Source organism: Mchenga conophoros, linkage group LG3 (genome assembly GCF_057382185.1).
Source record: "Mchenga conophoros isolate Kocher_MC1m ecotype Shallow Benthic linkage group LG3, M_conophoros_male_GT1.1, whole genome shotgun sequence".
Classification (NCBI taxonomy): domain Eukaryota; kingdom Metazoa; phylum Chordata; class Actinopteri; order Cichliformes; family Cichlidae; genus Mchenga; species Mchenga conophoros.
This window is the reverse complement of record NC_140528.1, coordinates 50061666-50077446: the sequence shown is the minus strand read 5'-3', so window position 1 is coordinate 50077446 and position 15781 is coordinate 50061666. Positions and strand designations below refer to the sequence as shown.

At 41.0% G+C, this 15781-nt stretch overlaps 2 protein-coding genes across 2 annotated transcripts in view; one reads left to right on the top strand and one right to left on the bottom strand.

Moving 5' to 3' along the window:
- LOC146579219 (uncharacterized) overlaps positions 1 to 15781 on the bottom strand; it is a 176529-nt gene that overhangs the window by 80351 nt on the left and 80397 nt on the right. The window lies entirely within an intron of this gene.
- On the top strand, positions 7904 to 14448 carry LOC146579228 (uncharacterized). The gene is made up of 7 exons (XM_085262503.1): positions 7904 to 7992; positions 9833 to 9949; positions 10090 to 10191; positions 10554 to 10913; positions 12397 to 12474; positions 13837 to 13922; positions 14094 to 14448. The coding sequence occupies exons 3-7, from the start codon at positions 10101 to 10103 to the stop codon at positions 14127 to 14129; spliced, it is 651 nt and encodes a 216-aa protein (XP_085118629.1). The 5' UTR covers positions 7904 to 7992; positions 9833 to 9949; positions 10090 to 10100; the 3' UTR covers positions 14130 to 14448.

Sequence of the window (15781 nt, the reverse complement as noted above, 5' to 3'; positions counted from 1 at the left end):
GCATTACAACACGTTTGCACCGAGCATAGGAGCGCACTGACTCTGCTTCACGAGCGCTCCACCTAACGAGCGGGCTCGCGGTGCGGTCGCACGGGACACTCCTCTGGTTTTCTCCCGCGTTTACATGTAATTAACTCGGGCGGACCGCCTTAACTCTCTCATTCACGTTAACGTGGGTAACCATGGTAACAATAAACAACATTTTCGGTGCGAGCACCATTTACCGACCTGTAAAAGCAGGTGAAGAGCAGAGTAAGGAAGACACGATGCGTCTCTGCTTTCCTCCAGAACGTGTCTGAGGAAGCAGCGGAAGGTGGGCTCCACTTACTGCACCCCCAAACCCCGGAGCAAGCACCAAAGTTCCGCCCTCACTGCTTTCTAACATAAAATGAATCCCTATTACATGGATTTTCTATCCTCTTAAAGAACTGAAAATAAATAGCCTACATATAGCAATGAAAAATGTCCCGTTACATGAGTGTTTTACACAAAATAACATTAATGTGGTCATTCCCTCACAGGGGTGCCACATCTGCAACGGCACTGCTGTCATCCTGTCTGTCTACACTCACATTTATGACCTTTCAGAATCACCGCTGATGATCCACAATTAAACTACATGTTAGTTGTAATCCAATTTTTTTTTCAAGTAACAACTAAAGTAAGGGATTACTATTGCAAAAAAGGTAATTAGATTACCATTACTTTCCCATAAGCACGCTGCATTACTGCGTTACTAAAACCTGCCCTACTCCTGCTATACAGGTGAAAATAGAACAACCGGACTGCTGAGTCTTGGATTTTATTTATTTTCTGCTGTGTTTCACTTGCATCTATTTGAAAGACTGACTGTAAACACAAAAACCTATTTTATTTTATGTGCAGAAATGTGCATAAAATAGGATTAAATGTTAAACTAATTTCTTCCAGTCAGAGAATGTTGCATATAATTTAATTTTTGTTTTATGCATTCACACTCCTACCATCTGGAAGCATTCGGGCACACACATCCAGATGTGCAACAGCTTTTTTCCACAAGCCATCCGTCTCCTCAACAAAAAGGGACTGGACTGATAAACACACACACGCGCACACACACATATACACACACACACAACATTATCACTCAGCTTAACTTAACTACCTCAAGCATTGAGTCTAAACTGACTAATCAACACAAGCGCAAACACACCGACCCACACCGACCTACACCATCAAACTATCGTATACACCAACCTGTAAATGCTCTTTTGCACAATATTATTACTGGTCTTTTTGCACTAACTTCTTTACTTCCTAGTCTTCCTTAGATAGTTAGATAGTTAGTTTGTTTTTTGTTAATTTATGTTGTAATTTATGTTAGGTCAGTCTGTCTTGTCTCTGCTAGCCAGCTAACTAGGCCTCTTAGTTAGCTAGTTTAGTGTTAACTTATGTTGTAAATTTATGTTGCATGTAGCACTTTGGTCCTGGAGGAACGTTGTTTCGTTTCACTGTGAACTAAATGTATATGGTTGAAGTGACAATAAAGCCAACTTGAACTTGAACTTGAAAGTTTAAATATTAAAACTAATAAAACAAAATTTAAAAACTGACTTTTTCCATTTGATTACATAGTAGATTTGGGTTGAATGATTTATTGCTTTATCACATATTTAGGTTGTAAATCATGTTTTAAAAAAGTAACAAAGTAACTAATTAATTTCGAAAAAGAGTAATCAGTAAAGTAATGGGATTACTTTTTAGGGGAAGTAATCAGTAATTAGTTACTGATCACTGATTACTGATGATACAACACTGATCAGCATAAAGTTAACAAGCAAGTTTGACAAACTGTTACAGCGCAAACATATCAGCACTTTCAGCACCAACTAACACCTGCAGTCACATTTGGCGCCCCCTCCTGTCACTCTGTAATAACTGCAGGAAGAAGGTCTAAATGTGAATGAAACCAGCACAGAGTCAGGAGCAGAGAGGTCCTTGAAGCTGCAGATCAGACTGTAAAGATGAATTGTTGAGGAGGAAGAAGCAGATGTGAAGTTTTCAGTGTGACAGCATGTTGTCAGTCAGAGCTGCTCACAGTTTAAATGTGGGAGTAGAAGGAAGGACGAGAGCAGTATTACTGCACATCAGCCAGTAGAGGGCAGCGCTCTCATGAACTAACATCTGCGTCCATCATCTCACACATCAGCACTTTGATTGTTTATATTTTATGCTCTAGATTGTTTTAAGGTAACAGTGTCTTCCTAATATACTGAGGATGAGGACCCACTCACCAACAAATAACTTCAGTCTGAGAGCTGAAGTTTGTCTTTCAGCTGAATCAGACGGCTGATTAATTCATAAACAGATGTTTCTGTTATTGTAAATAAATAGTTGTTTCCTGAGTTTGAGCCTCTTCCCGTCTCTCGTTGCTCTTTAATGTGTGAGTCCAGCTGTGACAGTATGTCAGTACATACATCATGTTGGACATCATGTGTATCATAATCAGTGATTGTCTTTTTCTTCTATCATTATTCTATAGTGAACTTATAAATAATGACCGAGACTAGACTTATCATTACTTTGAGTTACAGGTTAATCTGTTGACTTTAGGTAAAAGTCAGATGTCAAAGGGGTCTTTTTTTAAAATATATTTTAAATCTTGGTACCCTACTTTCTAAATCTTGACCTTACACAGCACACTAGCAAGAATCATATCTAAGTTTTAATGCTTTTCTGCTGAAACCATTTTGAGCTCCTCTTTGTGAAGCTGTCCCTGTGTTTGTAGTGCTCACTGTTTACTGATATATACACCATTAAATGTGCAGCAATGACCTTTAGAAACTGATCAGACAAGAGTTTCTGGTTTGGAGTGACACATTAATTCTTGTCTCAATTTGTTACCTGTTTGGCTCCAGTGACTCATTTCACTTTGACATCGACAGTTTGGATCACTGTGTGAGAGTCTGGGGTCTTCATCTGTGCTAAGTCTTCTTTTTATTTGTTTGTTTGTTTGTTTTGGTGTCAGAGAACTCGACAGACAAGAACCTGCATCTATGTTTGTAAAGAACTGTTCTTGGAGCAAGACTTGACTTGAAGCTCTGAACTGTCTGTGACCCAGTGTTGTATTATTTTTGTGGTTTGTTATTCTTTAGTGCTTAATATGAGTTTGGTGCCTTTGAGTTTTGTCAATGAATTTCCTGTTTTACTTTGAAGGTGTGTGTCTTATGTTGATGTTTCCTCTTTTGCGTCCACCTGGTCCCTTCAGTTAATTTGTATCAGCTGTGTTCCCCTTCTGGTCCTTGTTCCCCGTGTGTTTGCCTCTGTATTTTTCTGCCTCCACAAGTCCTGCACTTGGGTCCTTTTTATCCTGCTTGCCCACACACAGACCATGACATGTACTTTCAGTATTAAGTTAGCTTCAAAATCAAAGGTCATAACCTAACCTTACTGACCAATCAAATCTTAGGTAAAGATGATCAATTAAATAACTGAACATTTTTAATTAATGCTTCTTTTAAAAAAAAGTAAGTATAAACTAATTTTGGAGGTGTTTGGTTGATTTTGAGGTTTAGACTAATCAGCTTTGTTCTGCACTCAATCGGAGCCAGAGAGCTCACTTTTTCTACTTTCAAAGGAAAATCTTGTAGTGCTGAAGGGCAGAGGGCACTAGAATCATGGTTCACGCTGGCGTTCATTTGTAGAGTTACAGTGTTATAACCAGTGTTGGGACTAACGCGTTATTAAGTAACGCGTTACAGTAACTACGTTATTATTGTGGTAACGAGCACGGTAACTAGTTATTATGCCAAAATCAGGAACGCGTTAGTCGTTACTGGGATTTAGATAAATGGTAAATGGTAAATGGCCTGTATTTATATAGCGCTTTACTAGTCCCTAAGGACCCCAAAGCACTTTACATATCCAGTCATCCACCCATTCACACATACATTCACACACTGGTGATGGCAAGCTACATTGTAGCCACAGCCACCCTGGGGCGCACTGACAGAGGCGAGGCTGCCGGACACTGGCGCCACCGGGCCCTCTGACCACCACCAGTAGGCAACGGGTGAAGTGTCTTGCCCAAGGACACAACGACCAAGACTGTCCAAGCCGGGGCTCGAACCAGCAACCTTCCGATTACAAGGCGAACTCCCAACTCTTGAGCCACGATCGCCCCAAGAGATAGGGTCGTTACTCGTTACTTCGTGTGGTGGCTATCGCGGAGCTTCCACAGATTCAGTAACATTAGCAAGTGGTGGAGGCCAGCAGGTGGATGAGAGAAAGCAACACGTTCTCGGGCTGGAGAAAGGGGACGCAGAAGGAAAAGAGACCCGAGGCGGCCGGTCCAAGTGTGAACTGAACTTCAGGTAAGAAGTTATGACCTGCAGTCTCTTTGGGTCAGATATAAACCAAGTTTAGGTGGAGTTTATTTTGGTTATGCTGACTTTTTCCGTACTGCGTGCTAGCTAGCATGACGGAGTTTCTATACAGCTGGGTGGGTGCTATGAAGTTAATGATGTTGAACTTTATTTTGTTCATAAGTTATTAGAGTTGTCAACCGTCCCGTCTGGTATTCAGAGAAAATATTACGCGTTTCTTATTGAGGTGAAAAGGAACAGTTTGTCCCGTAATTCAGCTACAATGAAAAAGACACAAAGCTGGAGTTATTCTGTCTTTACGCTGCACAGCTGCCTCTTCTTCTCTCATTCTCCCCCCTCCCTCTCCCGTTTCTACTTCAATCATGAAACTGATCAATGATCAGCTGATCGGCTCTCTTGTTTGTTTATCGCCCACTTTGCGCCGAAAGAGGAAACCAGCGGATGTCGCGCTAAACAACAGCAGCACGTTTAAGCTTGATCAGCTGTTGTTAGAATTTATTTAATATTACTTTCTACTATCAGCTGATGTTTGCTGGAGCCACAGCTGTAAACCTGCTGGTCATGATATGGTTTGGATATGTGGTGAGAGGGAAACATGAAGATGAAACCAGGAGATGTCCTTACTGAATCATCAGAGCTGAACAGGTGATGGAGAAACAGGTTTACCTTTTAGGTGACATGAATGAGTTGAAGGGAAGTTATGAACTGTTTCTGAGAGACAAATAACACCAGGATCCTTTTCTATGTAGCTGACAGCTGGTAACTGTGCAGGTACGGATCTAGCAAAGTTTTGCCAGGGGGGCAGGTAGGGCATTAACAGGGAGAGGTGGGCACAAAGAAATACTTTTCTATCTTATTCTCATTTAAAATGTCTAGCTTTTAAAAAATAATTATCTGAATCTTACAACAAACGATTGATGGATTGATGCATATATACCATCAAAACAGTGTACATCACTGTCACAACAGCGTTTGTTTTCATTCAAAGGCTTTATGATTTTTCCTATAATGGTGGGCCGGTCTCTAGTCAAAATGCCCGGGACGATTTTTTTGTCCCAGTCCAGCTCTGTATGCAGCTCATCTGCAGTCTGGTGTTACCTACATCTTCCTATTCAGAAGGCAGAATTTCCGAGTTCTGAGTACAATCGAAATCACCACGACTGCAGTTTTTGTGTTGGATGTAAAAGGCGCACATGACGCTGTGACGTAGGCTAGAATCATGGCAGCAGTCAATGACGGTCCAGGCGTGGGATTTCTCTCGTGGAAATATGCACATTATCTTTTCCTTTCTATTGGTAGGTGGCACAGTGCACTTGTGGCAAGTAAGCAAGCTAGAAGACTGGCAAAGTTATGGAAGCAACACATTAACAAGAGAATTCTGAGTAAAACCAAAGTTACTTTCCCTAGTAACTAGTTACTTTGAAAGTAACGAGTAACTTGAAGTAACTGGGTTACTTTTGAGAGAAGTAACTAGTAATGTAACTAAGTTACTATTTTAAAGTAACTTACCCAACACTGGTTATAACACTTTTTGTTCATTTGTAATGTGAATTGTACCCGTTTGTGTGATATTGAGTGTGACTAACAATGTCCACCATGACTGAGACTGCTGTGCCAGTTGATTAGCTCTGGTCAGAAGTATTGAGTCACTGAGAGACAAGTAGTGTTGCATAATGAACATGTGCTACTGAGTATGTGTCTGTGAGCTAAAAGCAATGATAGTAATGTCACCTATGCAAACATCAGTCCATTCTTGTTGCAGTGGTGTGATGTTTAAGATGACTTTGTGTCATTTGTCTGGCTTCAGTCACAATAAACAGATAAGCGCGCTAAAGGGTTTGCCACTTTGCAGAAAACCAGGACTCAATTGCAGGACTTCTTTAGCAGAGACAGTGAATTATTTACTGTGAAATCGGTGCAAAAACAACCGTTCCAAAAATTTGACATTCACAGCAGTGTAATCCCAGCTCTCAGTGCGATGCTCCACGTACAAAAACACTCCATCCACAGCTCCTCCAATTTACAAAGAGTCTCTGAGCTTTCTCCATCTCCACTCCACAGGAGAACACAGGTAAGTAATTCTCTTTTTTTTTTTTTTTTTTTTTTGCTTGTCCCGTTTGGCTCTTTTTCCATCAGAATTATTGTCTAAAGGCAAAGAAAGATGCCCAACGGATTTACTTTACCAAATTGACCATCCCAGCCTTGCCATAATGGTCTATTTGATTCACCTTTTATTGTTTATTTTATTTTCACTTGCTGAATACGGGACAGATTTGACTGGGGGAAAGAAAGGGAGAAAGAAAGAGGGAAAGAGAAACAGCTGAGAAGAGGGACGGGGGAGAAGGGCAAAAAACAAAAACCAACAGAATGGGCAGAAAAAACAAAAAAAGAAAAAGAAAATGCATATATCGATCACCTGGATCACCTGTTGAGAAAGAAAAAGGAAAACAAGCAGAAGAGAACAAGAGTAATAGAATAAACAACATCACAATGATATATGGGAATATGACAGTAAATACTAAATATTAAACATTATTGTGCAGCACATAAGATCAACAGAACACAGTGTGCTTTGAGGTAGGAGCCAAAAAGGGTGTAGTTTGTGGGTGTGATCACCCGTGTGTACACCTGTGAGCATGGACGCGCTTGTTTTTAAAAGGTTCCTTCATGTAATGATCTGCTAGAGGGTGTGGTGGGGCCACAGCCCCGTCCTCCAGGGCGTGAAGCAGGTATGGAGGAGATCAAAACTCCAGACATCCAGAGGCCCCCAGAACACAAGAGACCAAGGAAGACCAACAGAGGGGCAGCCGCGCCACTGTCCCAGAAAGAGCTGAGGAGAGTCCCAGATGAGGGTTCACTCAGCAGCCGCGGAGCAGAAGCCAGGGGGAGTTGCAGTGACGCGCCCGTGAGCTCCGCCGGCAGCCAGCCGTGCCTGAGTGACCGAGCCCCAGGCCGAGAGGCCGGGGGCACCCCACCTCCGAAGTGGCCCGAGCGAGCCCCAGGCTCCAGGCCCCGACAAGCGGCCGCCAAGGAGTGAGCCGGTGTGTACCTGGACGCCCATCCCCAGGTAAGTAATTCTCACATAACAAGACTGTCTGTTTGTTATACAACAACCCAGCGCTGACTACAACTTAGATACTCTCCTGAATATTGTCTCTTAACCAGGCAGGAACGTGCAGCCCCGAAACTGAAGCTCAAAGTCCTCAAAGTCCTGATGCTGCACAAAGACGAGAACACCGGAATGTGCACACACAAAGACACACAGATAGTGAAGGGAGAGAGGGAGAGCTTGAGGAGGACAGAAAGACAGAAATGGCAAGTCAGACCTGGAGAATGACAAAAATACAATATATAAAATACTGCAAAATCATGATGCATTAAAGTGGTGTTTGTGTGGTTGAGAAAGTGAAGACACATTAATGTGTTTGCTGTGATGCAATCAAGGTCAGCCGTTCCTGCCTCCCTCATGCTCAGTGTTTACCTGATAAATAGATCATGGAATGTTAGAAACCTGCAGTGACTCGTTAATCCTTGTTTCAGTTTGTTACCTGCTCGGCTCCAGAGACACATTTCACTTTGACAACAACAGTTTGGATCACTGTGTCGGAATATGGGCTCTTTATCTGTGGTAAGACCTCTTTTTATTTATTTGGTGGGGGGGGGGGGGGGGGGGGGGGTTGTTTTGTTTTCTATATTTATGTTTATAAAGAACTGTTCTTGGAATCATGCAGAGACCTGCAGGACTTTGTCTCATTAAGGTGACTTAAAAGAAACTCTGAGCTTTCAGTTTCAGTTATGTGCTTAAGTTACACTGATATGGAGGATTGTAATTTCAAAATAAAAGATCATAACATAACTCTAACCCTGCTGACTAATCTCACGATCATCATTCAAATAAGTGAACATCGTATCTGATGCTTCTTTAGAAAAAGAAGTGCAACCTAATTATTTTGGATGCTGGTGTTTAGTGGTGTATGAGCTGATTGATGTTCCTGGTGAGTGTTTCATTATTCACCATTAAACACTTTTCTTTATTGTATTTGCCACATAGAGATACAACACAGCTGACTGCAGCAGCAAGGTTGTTTTTTTTTTTCAGATTTTCTTTCTGTCATGACAGCTACATTAAAAAAGACTCATTGACACAAACTCAGGAGCCCAGCTGTCTGAAACGACAGAAGATGAAGCAGGTTTACTGAATTTATGAAACATAATTCTAAGCTTTAACTGAGTATGGACCTGTCTGTGCTGAATTGTGACAATCATCAGTTACACAATTTTATTTTAGCTTTTTTAGTTAAGACAATTATGGTTACATTCATCAACAAGTCATCAGGTTTGTTCTGCACAGGGGCGGATCTAGAAGGGTGGCATCTCTTGCCACCCCTAGTGCCACCTTTTTGCATATGACAGTGTAGTTTATTAATATAAGATTAGCATTAGCTTAAAGCGCATTACCACGTTGAGCTTAGCTACAGTTAACACTGAATATAAATTCTAAAATTGAATGTATTGCATAGTGCAGTGCTTCTTAAACTTTTCACAATGAGTACCACCTCATAAAATATATGGCTCTTGTATCATCTTTATGACCCACATTAAAGTGATTTGGTTGTTTAGGAAGAGGGGAAAGTTTTGGGAGTGACGGCAGCGGCCCATATTGCCCATATCACAAACTGCCACAAAGTAAAATACGAATGTAAAATCAAAAGTAGTCAAAATGGCCGATAACATTTTGGATCTCAGAGGGTTAACCGAACAACTCGTGAAAAAAGTAGGTTAGAATTTTAGTTCATGACAGATTTCTGACATTTTGTGCAAATTTAAGCAACAATTTGATTTTTTTCTAACAAAAACCAGTGAAAGTGAAGTTAGTTTTGTGTTTGTAAATGAACCACACCGTGTTGTGTAGCTTTCTGGATTTTATATTTATTAATAATACAGGCTAAACAAACACACACTGTCTCATAGCATCTATTGGTGTGGAGTCTTTTTGTGTCTCAGGAAGGCAAAAAGGAAAAAAAAAAAAAAAAAAAAAAAAATATATATATATATATATATATATATATATATATATATATAAAAATTAGTATATTTATCATCCAAATTAAAAAGTTGCTTTTCTTTTTACAGCATGTTAGTGATGGGTTATAGTGAGGATGGCGTCACTTCTCATTGAAAGCAGAGGCAGTTTTTAATTAGATATTAATAATTAGATATATTATTTATTTATTTATTTAGACTAATAATGGTGACCTGCTTGGACCAAAGCCTCCAGGCTGATTTTTTTTTGTCCCAGTACAAGCCCGACCAGAATATATCTAAAATCATTACTCTGTTATTTAATAAGTGACGATCTAAAGTTTCATAGTAACTATTTTTAAAAAATGCATAATTGCTCAACACTGAAACAGCTTCTTGAATGTGACTTCACTGGGACTGAACCTGTTTTCCTGTTGATGTTACAGAGTGAAGGAAATCACTGATCAACAGTGCAGGATCTGCAGTCTGGAGATGTTGTTCAGAGTAGACAGATGAAGAAACACATCACAGAGAAGCTCTGAACTTGAAATCCTCGAAGAGAGGTAAGATTTCTTTAATGTTGTTAAAGAATCAGAAACAGTAACATTTAGAATAAAACACATGATGTTATATTAGTTTGCTGGGCTGCTTCCTGTGAGATGCAGAGAGTAACAGGAAGCTTGTTTTGCTTGTTGATTTTCAGAGTAATGAGTGATGGCTCTTCAGGAGATCAGTGTGATCTTCACACACAGACCCTCGGCCTTCTCTGCTGCTGTGCTGCTTCTGACACTTGTCCTCTGCAGAGGTGAGCAAAAACTGCTGAGCATTTAAACTCATCTATGATCAGAGCAGACACAGATCAGGGTATATGAATTATGATTATTTATATTTTGTACTGTTTACTTTTTGTTGTTTTGTGTAAACAAATGAGTCGAGAAAATGTGATTCTAGGCATCATGATTGTTGGAAACTTCTCAAATCTTTAGGATGAACCAGAACCACCAGGACCAGATTGTGGAGTTATGAATGAATGAATATAGCAGGCTGTGGTGGGGGCCTTGAAGCTCTTTGGATTATAACAGAAATGATGCTTCGTTTATTCCTGTGTTTTACTGTCTGATGTTGTATAAAGTTGTGAGTGTGTCTGCTCCTCTGTCTCCTCAACAGGATCATTTGTAGTGGATGTGACTCAGAGCTCCTATCAGGCAGAGGAGAACCACAACATCACACTGGAGTGGACGTTCACCACCAAACCAGACACGCCCATCTCAGCACTGAAGATCTCCTGTTACCTGAATACTGATCAAACATACTCAACTCTGTATTTTCTTCGTGGTGGTGTCGAGTTCTCAGAGTTTCAGGATGAAGAGTTTTCAGGACGAGTCCAGAGTGACAAAGACGCCCTCAGAGAAGGACGAATCAGACTCCAGCTGTCCAGACTCAGGACTGAGGACTCGGGTCTGTACCTGTGTGAGGTGGACACAGGTTATGGCCGCGGCTACAGCAGCTGCAGAGTCACCGTCTCTGGTAAGATGATTCATTTATACACATGTGATCACTGTGAGCTGTTAAACTGGATCAAGGTTGGATCCTGACATTGGTGTTTATAAACCTAACATTTCATTTTTTGAAGAGAGAAAAAGAAAAATAGCTCTCTTAAGATAGTTTCCCCCTTCATAAAAACTGTGTCTTTATAAATATCCTGTTTGATTGATGAAGTTTCCGATTCCGGACAAAAATGACCAGAAAAACTGTGTAGTTAGAAACTTACATCCATAAACTGCATCACACAGACACACACCTGCTAATTAGTACTGAGTACAGTAACAGACATGTAAGAAACAAACCACAGAAATGATATGATGGTAAAAGTATCCATGGAGACCAACACTGGTGTCACGGCTGCCGAGGCGAGCCATGTGGAGTTAGAAGGACCCAAGATGCAGGCAGTGGATGAGATGCCGGTGAGTTTTATTTACAGAGGTGTAGTGGCAAATAAACAGTGGGGCATAACAAATAACTGAAGACACCTAAACTGGGAGAACTAAAAAAATAACAGACCTGGGAGCATACGACAATGGGATGAGAAGCAGAGAGACGCAGACGAGGAACAGGACACCGGGGGACACCGGGGGACACCGGGGGACACCGGGGGACACCGGGGGACACTGAGCAATACAGACGAACTGGCAACAGGCAGGTGAACACACAGGGCTTAAATACACACACCAGTAATCAGGGGATGAGAGACAGGAGGGCAACACAGCTGGGAGGAATCTGAGCTGACGGGACAGGGGAAACGTAAACTGAGCACACTCACATATGACACAGACCTTCACAATAAAACAGGAAACTCAGGCACATGGAACCAGACAAGACATTGAACTAAACAGACAGATTCACAAACAGATGGGGTGACACCATAGACAGACAGATACAGACGCAGACTCAGAGGCAGACCGAATATAACACATAGAACCTAAACAATCATCATCATCATCTAGAAAATGATAACAAACTAAAAGCACTGGGTCACCGACCCAGGACCATGACAACTGGTTCATGTAGAAGACTGTAAACATGATTATTTCTGCTTTAAGTTGGACTTTTTAACACAAGAGTCTTTGTGGCTTACACACACGTGAGGCTAATTCTTCATGGAGCTGCTGGTCCAGGTAACATCCCTGAAGGAGGCCTCAGAGTCTGAGTCGACCACAGAAATCCACAGTGTCCAACCTCAGTGACACTGTTACTGAGCAGCTTCATCAGGACATGTGATGAAACCAACACTGAAGAGCTACAAACTGTTTCTCTCATCACAACAGTTTGTTTGTTTTTTGGTTCTTCATTGTTGGTTTCATGTTTCAGTTTTGTTTCAGTGTTCAGTTTCCACTTGGTAGCAATAAAACTGTGTACAGAGCCGAGAGCAGCTTAATTCACTGCTACATTACATCAATTTTAAGTTAATAAAACAATTTATTAAACAATATTTTATTTTACTTTATTTTAGAATCAAAGCCTGAGAAGAATGAAACAACTCAGCAACCTGGAAATCTCCAACCACCAAATCTGAATGACGAGACCAGACGTAAAAATAAAGTCTTTACAGTTTACAAAATCATTCTTTCATTGTATTGCTTATACACAGTACAGTCAGGAAATATGGGCCAAATCTGAGAACTGGGTTAATTTACCAGAACAGAAAACACAGTTTTCTAGAAATGGATTTCGTTCAGTCTCAGACTAAAAGGAGTCCAAGACTAGGCTCGTTCTATAGAAGTGAAACTGAGTCTGTGTAGTGTTGGCTTAATGAAAGGTAATGGTCAGTGTTGGGGAGTAATGGAATACATGTACCGCCGTTACGTATTTAAAATACAAAATATGAGTAACTGTATTCCGTTACAGTTACCATTTAAAAAGGTGGTATTTAGAATACAGTTACTTTGTTGAAATAAATGGATTACACGGCGGTATTTTCCTGTTTCATATTGTCGTGGGTCAGGACTGTTTGGGTTTTGTTTGACAGCTATGTTCCTGTGTGTTTCCTGGGTGAGAGAGCGCCTTTTTGTTGTTGTTGTTGTTGTGCTAAGCTACAGAATGCTACAGGCATAGCCCTAAAGAATGTAGCCTCATAGACAGTGTAGTCCGTGTTGCAGGGAGAATGGACCGCCATACCTGTTATGTGTCTTTGAGCGCGAGGAGGGAGAAAAAGGAAGTAGAAAAGTACGAGCAGTCATCGAGCAAAAACGGGAGCTGGAAGCATGTAAATATAATAATAACCACTGCAGCCAAGAAGACTGCCTGACGAGCCCAGTTGTAAGTAAGCTATTAAGACTCGACTGTACACTGTGTTCATGTTTTCCTCCGAAACAATAAGTTCCGTTGGAGCAGCCTTTCAACGCCTCTCTCTGTCTCTCGCTAGCAAAGTTGACCCAGACAACAAAGTAAAGCTATTTTTTGGCAACAAGCCCGACACAGAACCCGACGTATTAGCCAGAGGTCCCTTTACTACGGTTCGGAGTAACCTTCCCAACACTGGTAATGGTAGGGAGGTAATGAAACATCAGGCTAACAATACAAACAGTTTTCATCTTAGATCATCTTTGAAAATCTGGAAAACAACAAAGTAAAATCCTCCCATAAACCTGCAGCTCTTTCAGGTAAACATACTGAGGTTCTGATTCAAAATGTCAAATATCAGTTTTATCCAGTTCTGGGTTTTGGGGCCTCGAGTCTTTCCTGGGGCAAAAAGCCTGATGTAACCTGGAGGTCACCAGACTGTAAGTGGAGATAAATTAAATGAAACATGTAAATAAAGTCTGGTGTTCACCTCTCAGAGTAATACTGGTTTTTACCTAATTCCACTTATTGTCTTTAAAATGTGCTCATTTACATCATTAACACTGAATTATGTTTGTACTGTGTTTGTAACTGTGGATTGTCTTTGTAGGCCAGGGAAGAATCGTCATGACTGTATTCATCTGTATCTCTGTGTTCCCGTGGGGATTTATGTTTTATCATAATTGTAGAGAACACGTAAGTCTGTGATTTTCTTGTAAGAGCTGTAAATGTAAAAATATCAGAACATTTAACAGATTTTTACAGTATGTGTCAGAATCATTTGCTCTGTCACAGTTTAAGTTTCTTAAACTTGTCATATTCAGTATAACTCAGTGAATCTTTCAATTTTCTTTCATTTTTAAACAGAGGAGGACTTGCTCACGCAAAACCACAAGTTCTTGATGAAGACTTTCTGGACCTCGCTCAGGTTCATGACTGTTAGCATCTCATCTCAGACTGTGAATAGAAACACATAACATCCTGATGATAAACCAGATTTGAAGTTTCCCGTTTTGATGCTGTTCAGTAAGTTGGTGCTGGGAACCAACGGAGGGAAAAACAACAACTTAAACAACAGAGAAAACTGTTGAATTCAGGGCTTCAGACCAACATCGATATCTTTCATCACATTCTGAGATAGAACAGCGGGAGAGTGACAGTCAGAGTAGTGCCTTTCTCATGGACAGAAGCCCGAAACCGTACTAATCACTACTGTCAATAAAAGCACTGCTAAAATAATAATGGATTGGATTTATATAGCGCTTTTCAAGGCACCCAAAGCGCTTTACAATACCACTATTCATTCACTCTCACATTCACACACTGGTGGAGGCAAGCTACAGTTGTAGCCACAGCTGCCCTGGGGCAGACTGACAGAAGCGAGGCTGCCATATCGAGCCATCGGCCCCTCTGGCCAACACCAGTAGGCAAGTAGGGTAAAGTGCCTTGCCCAAGGACACAACGACCAGGACAGAGCCCAGGGATCGAACCGGCGACCTTCCAGTTACAGATGCGATTCCATCCATTCCATTCCATGCCAAAACGGCAAAGCTGACGTGTCCATCCTTGGATCCTGTGTCACACCCACATTCTCACCTGAGGTTTCAGTGACGTCATCACACCTGTCAAAAATCTGATTTCTAACAAATAGCATTAGTGCAGATCAGCCAGTAGATGGCAGCATCTTGTTAAATCTACCTCCATGAGTTTACAGTATGATAATAATAGCTGAACTGTCTGTACAGTTGTTGTATTGTTTGAGTTTAGTATCAGGTAATTGTGATGACAAATAAGAACCAGTTTCCTTATCTGCATGAATTTGGCCACCAAAACCACTTCAGGTGTTTGATGCATAATAACTTTGACATTTTTAATCACTTGTTGTGCTGCTATTTTGAAATGTGTGTGTTTTTGTTTTGTTTTTTGTTTGTTTTTTGGTGGTGTGAAGATTGTACAAAGACAAAATATCAAATGTTTGTAGATACAGTACAGTTTATAGTGACGTTTATGCTGGAAACAAGGCAGTAACAGGCTCTGTGCTGCACTGGGTCGGCTCTGATCACCAATGGCGTGTCCAGCGGGGTGTCCTGGGGGGGCACAGGCCACCCACCCCAACTAGACTGGCCACCCCAGGTGCCACCCCAAAGGTAAAACAATAAAATTCAATCAAATCAAATTGTGTTTTCACGGTGAAGCTCAGATATCCGAGTGTAAGTGAATGCAGCATCGGCTTCTGCGCTATGTGCATCACGTTAGCAAAGGTAGGAGAGCCAAGCAGGAAAGACGGCACTGCAGGAAACAATTTTTCGGTGAAAGAAAATGAGGACAGAATAAATGTCCCGGTAAGTAATATTAAGTTTGTTGAGTTTAGTAAACTTCGGTGAAATTAGAATACCAAGGAGAAAATAACACTTAAAGAATTATTGCAGCCGTCGAATATATCAGACAGTAGGCTACTGAGGGCAGCTAACATAAGAGTTATGAGTTATAAGATATCATCTAAGTCGTAACATTGCTGTATGGAGCTGCAGATTTGGTTGCAGGTTAACATAGCT

Bases quoted from the DNA above. Each gene is read 5' to 3' on its own strand.
- LOC146579228 (XM_085262503.1), top strand. From the start codon at position 10,101: ATGGCTCTTCAGGAGATCAGTGTGATCTTCACACACAGACCCTCGGCC. The intron at 10,914-12,396 runs GTAAGATGATTC...ACTTTATTTTAG, and splicing joins CTGCAGAGTCACCGTCTCTG to AATCAAAGCCTGAGAAGAAT. The intron at 13,923-14,093 runs GTAAGTCTGTGA...ATTTTTAAACAG, and splicing joins ATCATAATTGTAGAGAACAC to AGGAGGACTTGCTCACGCAA.